Raw genomic sequence first — 12,311 nt, 5'->3', positions numbered from 1 at the left:
CTGAGGCTTGGGTACAGAGCCACGGACTTTGTTTATTAGTAGAAGCCCCCAAGAGAACACATCTCGCCCTCCAGGGCTGTGTAAAGGGGGCCTTTGACGAGGACCCTCTTTGTACCCTCAGTGAACATGCTGATGAAATTTCACACAGGTTTTCATGAAGCCTCGTACAGTTTAAAGAATGCTACACGCTACTTACTGCGGGAACTACAGGATGGTGTGTATATCCGTCGTTATGTTTTTTTTATTTTTTAAGTATTCACGTGAGCCAGGGCCAGGCCTCTTACCCTGACCAGGGTGGGCGAGGAGGTAGTGGCCCGAGACAGACCCTGCAGCATCCTATCAAACCTGCACTGCTTTAAGGGGCAGAATATTTGCGTTTTTTTAAAAAGCAGACCTCCGCACTCAGGACTTGCTTCGCGTTTATAAATTTAGGCGTATTTCTGTTCTTCATTCGTGTGTGTTAAGGGATTTTGAAGGAACATAAGGGAAGTAGAACAAAGCAAGACGGAGCAGGGGAACAACACTGCATATGTAATCACACCACCTCAGGAGATCAGCATCGAATTGAAGAGAGGGTGATCCGTCATCCTTCCAGGAGTTTGGTTTACGGTTGTGCTGAGTAGTAGTTGGGAACTCCCATTCTTGTCATGTTATTTAATTGCAAGTGTAGCACTTCATTCATTTTTACAGAAAAGTCCCAAGGTTAGCCTCTGTCGTGCACAGGGAATGGGAAGGAAATAATTGTGCTCAGGGTGCGAATACATCTTTTGGAGTCCCGCTGGAGGCAGGATGGATTTTTCTTACTCTCAGTACTTGAAGGAATTTTCAGGAAAATCATTTTGCAGAAGATGTTTGATATGTTCTGAATAGCAGCTGATGCTTAGTCGTAATACATCCTGACAATTAGGCATACTTGGGGCACACTACCTTTGTTTGTATTTAAATGGATTGTGATTGACCCTCTAGTACCCGTTTGCTTTTTATCGGCACACATTTATACCATACACATGGCACCACCACCTTCCGCTTGTATTAGTTAGTGTACGCCCTTGGGCTACGTGGTGCACTGTCTGTCAGTTGTGCCCTTGTCTGACACGGAAGAGCATGACTACAGGAATCCCATTCCATCCTGATATCCACCACCCGCTGGAGGACTGTTACTGACTGCTTGACGTCCTGCAATGCAGCTGCTTGGTTACACCCAGAACTGGTTCCTGACTGGCAACACCTACTTTCTTGTCGTACTAACAGTAGAGGGCAGTAGGAATCAGTTCTTACCAGTGCTAGTCTCTTTCATGCTGTTTTAAAAGATGTTGTAGAAAATGGAATGAGCCTTGTTTTCGTTAATGGGGAATGCTGCACAAGGGTTCCCTCTGCTTAGGTTTGTTGCTGTCATGAACAGGAACAGTAACTATTTTTAGTTGTGGAGAGTAATATGGAGGTTGGAGCTAATACTGTTGTTACCTTAGTGTCCATTCTTCTACTCTGATTTCCTTGTAATCCCACTGTGTGCCTCGTTCTAATTGACTTTTTTTTTTTTTTTAGGCACTTTCACACCACTTTGCAGATACTGTGGTATTTTCCCGGTACAGTATTCTCTGCAATTAGAATGTTGCAGGTCGTAGTGTGGACTCACATAGTACTACTGCACATTTTCCTCCAACCTGATCGCCAAAACCACGATCCCTTGGTTTCTCCGCGCCCCCACAAGCAAAACACTTTGGACCTGTTACTCCCCGGTTAAATTTGTGGGGAGGGGACCACGAGGTATAACATTTGCACACATCTTGTAATCTCGATTCAGGCACAAATTAGTGGAGGGTGTAACTCACTTAATTTGATCTAGTGTAATTACATTAAAATCAGGCAAGATTTCTCTAGTTCACGCGAGGAGCTTAATTAACCCTTTATTTAGCCCTTTTTTTTTTTTTGCTAAATGCAACCTCACATCCAAAATGGAGATGAGAATGTATTTTGCACGAAGAAACTAGTGCTAACTGCAACAGGAGTGGAGCAACAGCGGTCAGCAGCAGCTCACACTCTGTTCCTGTGCTCTTGGGTAGGCATTTTACCCAAAGCTAGGCAAACGGGAGTATTCACATATTATTCTGCAATTTTGCATCACAAGAGTAATGCAAAATTACTCTGGCGTAATTAACATTTCACCCAGCCTAGTGCAAACTCCTGTTTGTGCTTTGATCAGGATAACTAGGGCATCCTAATCCGGTGTGCGAATCTCATACTTGCCCCCTTTACTTACACCGACGCTGGCCTCTTGGCATTGTAGCTGATTGTGATACTGTGCCGAGGACTTTAGGGTTGAATTTTGAACCAGTGGCTATCGTGCGTTTACTGAATGAGCTGTAGCATTAGTGCAGTTATAGACCATATTGTTCTGCACAGTCCCGACCTGTATATATTGCCACAGTGTTTTGTACAGATACACAAGACTATCAGTATACCACTCGGGTATTTTTAACTCCTAGGTCACTTTCCATTGGAAAAGTGGACATAACGTGGCTTGTTATTTACTCGGTGCAAGGCTGTGCTTTTTCTCAAGGGCAGAAGTGCACACTAGTTATTCTTGTTAGATTTGAATGACATTGCAATGCAGACTTTTTTTAAAAACAGAAATAGGTTGTTTTATCTCGTTTGCCATTTCGAGAATTATATAATGTTGACTGCAATGGAAAACAAACAATTGGCTAATCTGCTGCCAGTCTGGGCCTTTGCGATTTTCAAGTCGATATTCTAGATTTCTAAACAACAAAAACTTCTTGGTCAATCAGGTTTGAATTGTTTAAAATGCTTTTCTTAATCCACTTGCAAACTTAAAAGTATAGATAACAGTAACCTCAACTTTTATTTAAGCCAGATAGCTATTGTTAGATCTTATGTACAGATATATTTTATCTGTTTGTTATTGAAAACTTACTGTGTACAGTACTAATACTTTTGAGTGGACTTTGGGTCAGCATATTGCTTATGCTTGTTTGGCTTTCATGTGCGTTTCGCTTGCTTCCTTTTCCATGTTTGTTTTTTTCCTTCCTATTCCTGTGTTTGCCCCTCGCCTCTAGGGAATCTTATTTACCTTCCCTTTGATTGGATAATTTACATCCTTCCACGTCAATAAATTACTTTTTTGCCTTTTCTTTCAGCAGTTCATAGGAGTGCATATCTTTTCTTGCTTTCTACCCCTGTGGTGCTTCTCCCTCACTTTAACGCCTCCACGTTCTCCATTGTTGCTTTCTCTGTCCCTATTTTTAGGGTCGAGCCTTGGAGTGCATGCAGTAGCACATGTCTGTCTCACTTGTGAGACTCTGTAATGTACAGTAAAGGGCTTGGAGCCCATGTGTCGCTTATGATTTTTTGGCTTGTGTGGCAGTCTGCTTTACAACCTCATAATTCATCGCTGCAGGCCTAGCATCATTTCCGTTCCTTTCATTTTTTTTTAAAGTGAATGTAGGAAAGTAGCATCCTTGTGACATAGTTACCCCCACTTTTTGCCTGGTGTCAGTGTGTAATAGACTGTAGTACACTGGTATCCTACTAATCTGGACCCCAATGCCTGTATTTTCTCTCCTCTAAATTTGGTTGCTGGTAAACATTTTACAGCCACAATTGCCATACTGGTGTACACATGTAATTCCCTAGCCTATGATACTTAGGTACCCAGGGCATTGATGCACCAGGGGTCTCTCTCCCCTGTGCTAAAGCATGTATTATGCCATCCTGGGAGCCCATGTAAACTGTCCGCAGGCCTGCCATTGCAGCCTGCGTGAAATGGTGCATGCACCTTTCACTTCAGATATAAGGCTTACCTTTATATCACAGTCACAGCACTTGGACACTGTAAGTCACCCTTATGGTAGGCACTTATGGACATGCAATAGGGTGCATGTCCCTAAGTGTAAGGGTACCCCTGCATGAGCGGGGGTCCCTGGACAAACCCCAGACTTCATTCCTTGGGCTTTGTAAGTGCGGGGAAGCCATCTTAAGGTATGTAGTGGACACTGGTCAACACAAGTGGTCCAACTACTTAATGGCTTCTCAGAACCTAGGCATGTTTGGTGTCAAACATGCTGGAATCATTTAACTACACCGATTCCTGTGCTAGTTACATGATCCCATCTACTCTGGGGGTTCCTTAGAGGATACCTCAGTCTGCCTGTGCTGCCAACCCACGCTGCTGCTGACCCCAGACACTGTTCTGCCCTCCTGCTGATGAGTCTAACTCAAGCAAACAATGAAAAGAGGTTTACCCAAAAAACCTACCTGACCTGGGTAAGGAAACATATATGCATTAAATATTGGTCAAAAGGCTGGGATAGATTACTTCAATTTTCTAACAAGAAAAGTACTGAATACTTTCTTGGGAAAAAATATTTCTTTATCAAATTTATTTTTATACAATAACATAGGACAAAGAGAATCACCAACAAGACAAACTGTCCCTATATATCAAACAATCAGGACTCGCATAAACACAAAAAAATCATTTGTATCACATACAACACAAAATCAAAAAAACAACGAATGTAATCAACAGTAACATCTAAGAATTGTCCCAATTAAATCTCCTCCTTTGGAGGTAGTGGTACGAAAAGAGCTTAAGGACGTAATCCATTTTCTAGCAACGGTTGTGGTAAATTTTATAAACTGCATAAACACTATCACTAAAGTTTGCCTGGAATCAATATAGAGTGCCACACCATAGCTGTACACCATAAACCGAGCCAGCCTCCTACAGTAAACTTCCTTTTATTTTGCCAAGTCGTCTTTTCTCACTTTGCACTTGTGTTTTTTTTTTTTTTTGGTTTTGCTCGTGGGCACTGCTCTCTAAAGATAACAATTATCTTGTAAATATTGCAAATTGTTTCCTTATAATGTGTAATTTCTGAAATGATGCTTTAACACATAAATCGTGCAGTACACCCCAATCTGCCCCACTGCAATACAGCCCGCACCAATCAACCCACCCTACTCCAATCCTCCCAAACCACCCCAGTCTAAACTGCCCCACTCCATTTACCCCACCCCAAAACAGTCTACACCACTACAAAACAATCTGCCCCACTGCAATCCAAAACATGCCCCACTCCAGTCCAGTACAATGTGCCTCACTCCTATCTGCCCAATCCAAAACCATCTGCCCCACTGCACTCTGCTGCACTTCAATCCAAAACAGTCTTCCCCACTGCAATCCAAAACAATCTGCCCCATTCCAATTCAAAACATTATGCCCCATTCCAATCCGCCTCACTCAATTCTGCCCCACTTTAGCCCAGAACAGTCTACCCCACTCCGATTCGCCCCCTCAATCAGAAAAATCTGCCCCACTCCAATCCAAAACAATCTGTCCCCTTCTAGTCTGCCCTACTCCAATTAAAAACAATACGCCTCACTCTAATCCAATCTACCTCACCCCATTCCACCCACTCCATCTCAGTTGGCCCTGCTCCAATCCACTCCGCACAACCCAATCCACCCTAATACAGTCTGCCTCTCTCCAGTCTACTCCACTACAATTTGACCCACACCAATGCAAAAAAATCTGTCCCACTCCATCCCAGTGTGCCCCACTCCATCCCAAATCGCCCCACACCACCACAATCCAGCCCAGTCCAATCTACCCCACCCCAATCTAAGACACCTTACCCCAATCCAATCCACCCCAGTCCACTCAAATTCACCCCATTCCAGTCTGATCCCCTGCACTCCATTCCACCCAACTCCAGTCCATTTCACTCCAATCCAGTAAATCAAATCCACCCCAATCCAGTCCACCCCACCCCAGCCCTATCACTCCAGTACAAGCCACCCACCCCAATTCAGTCTAATATACCCACTCGAATCCACCCAAATCCAATTCACCTCACCCCATTTCAGTCCACCCCACCCCAATCCAGTCCACCCCTCTCTGCGCCAATCCACACCACCCCACTCTATTCCAATCCACCTCAATTCACTACAACCCACTCTACTCCAAACCACCCCAGTACCTCAACCCACTTCACCCTACTCCATTTACAAATCTTTCTACCATTGAACTATACTCCCCTTTACTCAACTCCACGACACTCTAATCCTCCTACTATACTTTAGCAAATCCACTCTGTGACACTCTACTCCCCCCACTCCACTATGACACTCCACAACACTAACATTTATCCATGCTGGACAGAGGCCACACTGGTGTACAACATGACAAAACACATTGCCAAAGCCAAGAGATCTGCTGGCTTTGCTTGTTTTCTCCATGCTCCCACTTACTTTCAGTGCTCAGGTGTATTTACTTACCCACCTCCCCCACCGAGTCTGTTTCACCGTTGCTCCCTGTCTGTCCCACTCATGTTGGGTTTATTTTTATTTCCTTTTTTCGTGGGTCCTGCAGCTGCTATGCATTTTTCAAAACAGTGCACTTTTACACACTTATTTATGCTTTTATAATTTACAGAAAAAAGCATGGCTTATGTTGAATATGTGGCCACAGAGATGTATTCTTGTATATACATTGTAATTTTTTTTTGTGTTTGCTCAGTGTTGTTCAGCATTGGCAATACAATATTTTTCTTTTTAACTTTTGACGAAGCTGAACAAAAAGCATTGGCAAACTCAAAAGGTGGGACCCACAGAGTCCTGCATTGCAGATTTGCAGCAGACACCTTCAGTATTTCCAGGTGGACCAACCTCTTGCTTTCTAACCCTGACAAACTACTAGAAGGATTTACACCAAACGTTTCAGGGTTGTAGCTGTTGTTATTTTGTTATATGCTTAGCACACAGTTTTCCTCTGTTTTGACACTGCAGCACATTTTCACATTATGGAACAACTTTGAAAATGATTTCCACACTTTCTAAGTCTGATTTGGTTTGTGGAAAAGTGCAGTCAGTGAAGTGCAGAGGTGAGCCTCTGCTAAGTGAGTTTGTTAGCCCAAGTGAGTTGCAGTTTTGAAAGATATGTGAATGAAAAACTTACTGATTGACTGAGGTGGATTTGCCCCCTTTCCGTTTTGGGGTCTGATGCACCCACTTTCGAAATGAGGTGAACAAAATACTCTAATTTACATTTATATATGTTACATTGGAGGGTTTTGAATGATACAAACTGGGGAATAGCTTTAGGGGGAACCGGGGTGTTTGGGGAGTGACACTCCCAAATAAATACGTTCTTGGCTTGGTATTTGGATCTGGGGGCAGTGAGTGAGGTCTGCTATGTTCGTGTCAGTTTTTCTTGTCCTGGACCAAGAATGAAAGACAAAACTGACTCTTTATGTAAACTGGGGGAGAGTGAGAGATAACCATGTGGTAACTGAATTTCACAATTTGAAAACAGATAACCTGGAATCAAATACTGACTTGTCTGCTTGTCCAAATTTGTGATCCTAGGCAAATATTTTAAATTCACAGAGCCTCCTTTTTCTTTATTATTAGGACGAGGGCGCAAGCGCTTGACCTGTTGTAAGTATTGTGGGCTTTTAACCACACCCATCATTTTCACTTGTTCGTGGGCTTGTCCTTCAAAAATCACTTGCTATAAATGCTTTACGTTTATCCCGCCTTGGGGTGGTTTTGCTACCGCCTTGCAGACTATCCCTGTTACGTGGATAATTGCACAATTGCCGATATACTACAGCATGGGCAAACTATTTTTTTTTCTTTTGTCTCTCCCCTTCTTGCTGCATAGAGGCCATAGTTCTCACAGCTGGAACAGGCACAACAGCGGGAACTCGATTGGAAGTATTGGAGTGCTGGTCACATTGTTCAGTTACCTTATCAGTCCTTTCTTGTGGCTCTCCCCTTAAAACAATTGAAATTGGTAAATGCTTTACATAAAACAGAAATCCTCAAAGTGAAAGTGGCTCTCCCGGCACAGCGGGAGAACCGATACTACAATGTTCACTGCACTTGCGGGAATTCTCCCCATAATGCTTTGCAGGGCATTACTTTTACAAAACATTGTTGTTCATAACTCAGCCTGTGATGGTACTAGGACAATGAGACCACCACCAACACGTTCACAACAACATACTTTCTGTCTGCATCATCTCTGGGTCTTCACACTAGGTTGGTGGGGCCCCCAAAATAATAACCCCTCCAACGATTCAATTTCTTTTTAAGCACTCTCGTGGCATTTGTTTTACAGCTGGGAGTATCTTGTGTTTTAAGGGCCTTTTTTGTAATATCATCACTGTAGGTTTGCTACCTCTGAAAATATTTAAGGCACTATGCCCTCTAGGGGCTAAATATATGGTTTCACTGCATTATTTATTGCCATTTTCTTTTTGTGTGGTTATGCCCTCTAGGTTCTAACTATATAGTTACATGACCATGTTTCTTACGAACATATTTTCATTGTGGTGTTCTCTAGGGGCTGATCTAAGCATTCCAGTCATAACATACTAAAATATTTGTGCCATGGAAAGATGCTAATGCTTTTCAGGGCTTTACTTTTACAAAACATTTTTACTCATAACTCAGCCTGTAGTGGTGCTAGGACAATGGGACCACCTTTAAAACACTGACCACAATGTGCCCTTTCTGTCTCCATAATCTCCGGGACTGTTAGTGGGGGCTCCAAAATAATAACCCCTCCCACCATTCAGTGTCTTTCTGAGAGCTCTCATTGCTCGAACATTTGTTTTAAAGCTGGGAATAGCTTATGTTTTAAGGGCCCTGTTTGTAATATCATTGCTATAGGCCTGCTACCCCTGAAAATGTGTAATGAACTATGTTCTCTAGGGAATAAGCACATGGTTATTTATTGCTATTTTCATTTTGAGTGGTTATGCTCTCTAGGGGCTAACTATATAGTTATATGACCATTCATTTTACAAATACTGTTTTCATATTGGTGTCCTCCAGGGGCTGTTCTGAGCATTGCAGTCAACCTACTTTAATATTTGTGGCATGAAAACTCGCCCCATAATGCTTTGCAGGGCATTAATTTTACGAAATATTTTTGCTCATAATTCAGCCTGTGGTGGTCCTAGGACAATGGGGCCACATTCAAAATGCTCATCTGTCTACATCATCTCTGGATCCCCACACTAGGTTAGTGGGGACCCCCAACTAATAACCACTCGCAACATTCAGCATCTTAAGCTTTCTTATGGCTAGAACTTTTGTTTTAAATGCCTTGTTTGTAATATTGCATTAGACCTGCGAGCCCTAATAACACTCTATGGTTACAATGCATTACTTTCTCCTGTTTTTTTTAATGGAATTATGTCCTCTAGGGACTAACAACATGGTTACATGACTGTTTCTTACAAACGATATTTTTGTTATGGTACTCTCCAGAGGCTGTTTTGAGCATTAAAGTCTAATGCCAAAAGTTTATTTTGGATAAAGGTTTAGATGATAATTGTATATGTTTTAATAATATCTTCTTATTACAGTTATGACCATGATTCAGGCAAACTTAACACCCTTATTACACTATGACTGTTTGAACACTCTTGATGTGTTTGAGTGACCCTTGTAGTTTATTTCTCCTCTGTTGCTGTCTTGTGTTTTTTTGGGGGGGGAATTGTTACCCAGCCAACATCTCTGATGGTGGGATGGTGAAAGTTGTATTCTATTGGAATTAACATGACAGATTCAAATTAGGATGTTCAACGGCAACATTTTCATTTCTGCTGTAGATAGACGAAAAAGGTAAATGGAAGTGCTTTAGTTATATCCCAGGCGAGTGGAATTATATGGCAGGAAAAGACAAATTTCTGAGACCGGGTTGAACAATTTATGTGGCAAGGAAAGTCCAGTTATGAATTTTCAATACCAATAGCTCTAACTCAGGCAAATGCAAGACCTATTGCATTGCAATTGCAAGTGCTTGTTACATATGAGCGCACTTTCAAAATACTTGAGTTTTGGATGTGCGCTGTACAAGCACATCTTATGTTTGATTTAATAGACTATGTTTCTCTATCTATAATGGAAATCTATGCCATGTTTAAAGTCTACATGACTATTGACTTGCCTCTTAGATCACTACTGGCATTGTCATTGAGAGGGGTGGGGAGGGGGTGAACCATGAATGTTTCTAAAAACTACTCTCAATTTTAATAAATGTCTTTATATACAGTGATATAGTGTGATATACAAAAGTGAAACACTTGTGCATGTAAAGAAAAACATTTGTCGAATTTTGAAGCAATTGCATTATATTTTTATATTGTTTATTTGCACTATATTCAGCTCAAATGTTCTGGCGCAGCTCTTGCACTGGCTCTACCAGCCAAGTGTCAATCACTTGATTAAACTATTTGTAAAAAGTGATGACTAGATACATGGAGCACTGCCTACATGCACAGCTTTGACAACTCTACAATCAAGGATTCTTGTACCAGAGAGAAAGAAGAATGCATAAAGTGGAAAAACATTTAAAATAGGTGATCTGAGGCTAGGGACTCCAGGCTGTTATATTGTACATGACCATAGTCACGGGTTCCCATTAATAACTACCAGTCCCAGGTGGGACAGGCAGGAGCGTAGCTTCAGCAAGTTTGTTCGGAGTGTGACATCCCTCAAATGTGTGCTTGTTTTGATATTTCACCTGGGGTCTCTGAGTCAGATCAGCTACGTTTGTGTCTGGTTTTCTTATCCTTCGCATTTCAATAAGTTTTTAATTCGCTCATGTTTTTTTGGATCGGTATCTTAAATGTATGTAGTGGCCTGTTTTCCCAAAAAGTAGTAAATCTGCACCCAAACAAGGACTCTTTTAATGGTTGCAAATGTATTAGTTTTTGGAATTCACCAACCAACAGTGGCAGTAGTAGCGATGGAAAGCTGTGCCAGTTTCAAGATTCCAGGAATACTACTGGAATCAAACATCCAAACCAACCAGTGGCAGTTGCTCGCGTAGGATTTCAACTCATCGTTTTTCGTCCTCTGTGCCACTCTAGACAGAGGCTCACCTAATGCAAATCATTACTGACCTTGTTCCTTATGGAAACTATACTTCCTAAACTCTGCCATCTGACCCTTTCAGAAATTTGTGTCCCATACCTCCCAAATCTTGCTGATTGAGGTAGGCTTCTGGATATTAACATGACATGGAGTTTGGAAAAGTCAAATCTTTGAAGCCCCATTGAGGAGCCAAATGGCTATGGTCCTGGTCTGGAGAAAAACAAACCTCTGTAGCCAGAGCTACTCACTCGTACGCCCTTCTACAGCATGAAATGGCAACTGGAGAGAGTTAATCTTTTGTTCGCTAGGTTCCTTCCCTTTTTTCTTTTGTGTCACACATTTGCTCTATTTTTTCTCTTCGTTGTGCTTTCATTTTCTCGTTCTTTCTTTCCCTTCTTTCTTTATTTCATTGTGACCCCTTCTCTTTCTTCCATTTGTCTGTTGTATTCCTTTCGCTTCTCTTTTTCTGCCCCATCCGCTTTCTCTCCTGTGACCTAATAATCAGTGGAGCAACAGGTGCAGTGGCACCGGAGCCTGAGACCTACAGACCTCACTGAACTCCAATTACTGCTCTATTTTCCTACCAAAAGTCCAGTCAACCATTTTCATTTCTTACTCCAGGACCCTTGAACTGTTACTAGGCCACTTGTCCTCTCCATCTTTACTCCCAACTCCCTATTTCCTTTTACCCTCCGATCCGTCCCAAATGATATTTTTGTTATGGTGTTTTGAGCATTACACTCTAATGCCAAAAGTTTATTTCTGAAGGTTTTTATGATTTATATACATTTTAAGATAGAGGAAGAAGGTAAATGGAAGTGCTTTAGTTAAATGCTGGGCCACTGGAATTATATGGCTGGAAAGACCAAATTATGAGGCTGGGTTGACCAATTTATGTGGCAAGAAAAGTCCAGTTATGAATTTACAATGCCAATACCTCTAACTCAAGAAAATGTTAGACCTATTGCATTGCAAATGCTTGTTTCTTTTGCCTCGCTGCTTTGCGGTGCGTGGCTGTATGTTTCGTTCTCTTCCTTGTTTTTGGGCATCTTGCTGTTTCTTTGTGATTTCTGTGGGGTCTTTTATATTTGTTTTTTTTGTTGCAGTTTTATATAGTGCAAACTTGATACAAAGGTATTAATTACATCGCTTCACATGAGCACTGGTTACATTACACAAGAACACATGAATTTTTTGGTAGTAAGGGGAGATTAAGTGATTTGCCCAGAATCACAGGATGTTGAGCCAGTGCCGAGACTCGAACCGTGTTCCCCAGCTCCAAAGTCTGCAGCTCCGGCCCTTACGCCACATCCTATCCCCAAGGGTTCTTTGTTTGGTGAGTGTTGGGGCAGTCTGGGAATAACTAGTTTTTTTTTTTCTTTTTCTGTAGCGCCTGG

The 12,311-nt window shown here is 41.9% G+C and overlaps 1 protein-coding gene across 3 annotated transcripts in view; it reads left to right on the top strand.

Moving 5' to 3' along the window:
- The window catches only part of COQ10A (coenzyme Q10A), a 198,481-nt gene that overhangs the window by 135,075 nt on the left and 51,095 nt on the right, over positions 1-12,311 (top strand). The window contains exon 2 of one of the 3 annotated variants that reach the window (XM_069230552.1): positions 7,435-7,461. The exons of the other annotated variants lie outside the window; for them this stretch is intronic. Coding sequence (XP_069086653.1) covers positions 7,435-7,461 — 27 coding nt within the window. The remainder of the gene's footprint in view (positions 1-7,434; positions 7,462-12,311) is intronic. 3 annotated transcript variants of the gene reach the window in all.

Source organism: Pleurodeles waltl, chromosome 4_2 (assembly GCF_031143425.1).
Source record: "Pleurodeles waltl isolate 20211129_DDA chromosome 4_2, aPleWal1.hap1.20221129, whole genome shotgun sequence".
NCBI classification, from domain to species: domain Eukaryota; kingdom Metazoa; phylum Chordata; class Amphibia; order Caudata; family Salamandridae; genus Pleurodeles; species Pleurodeles waltl.
The sequence above is the reverse complement of the archived record's forward strand: the minus strand, read 5'-3'. Positions and strand labels throughout refer to the sequence as shown.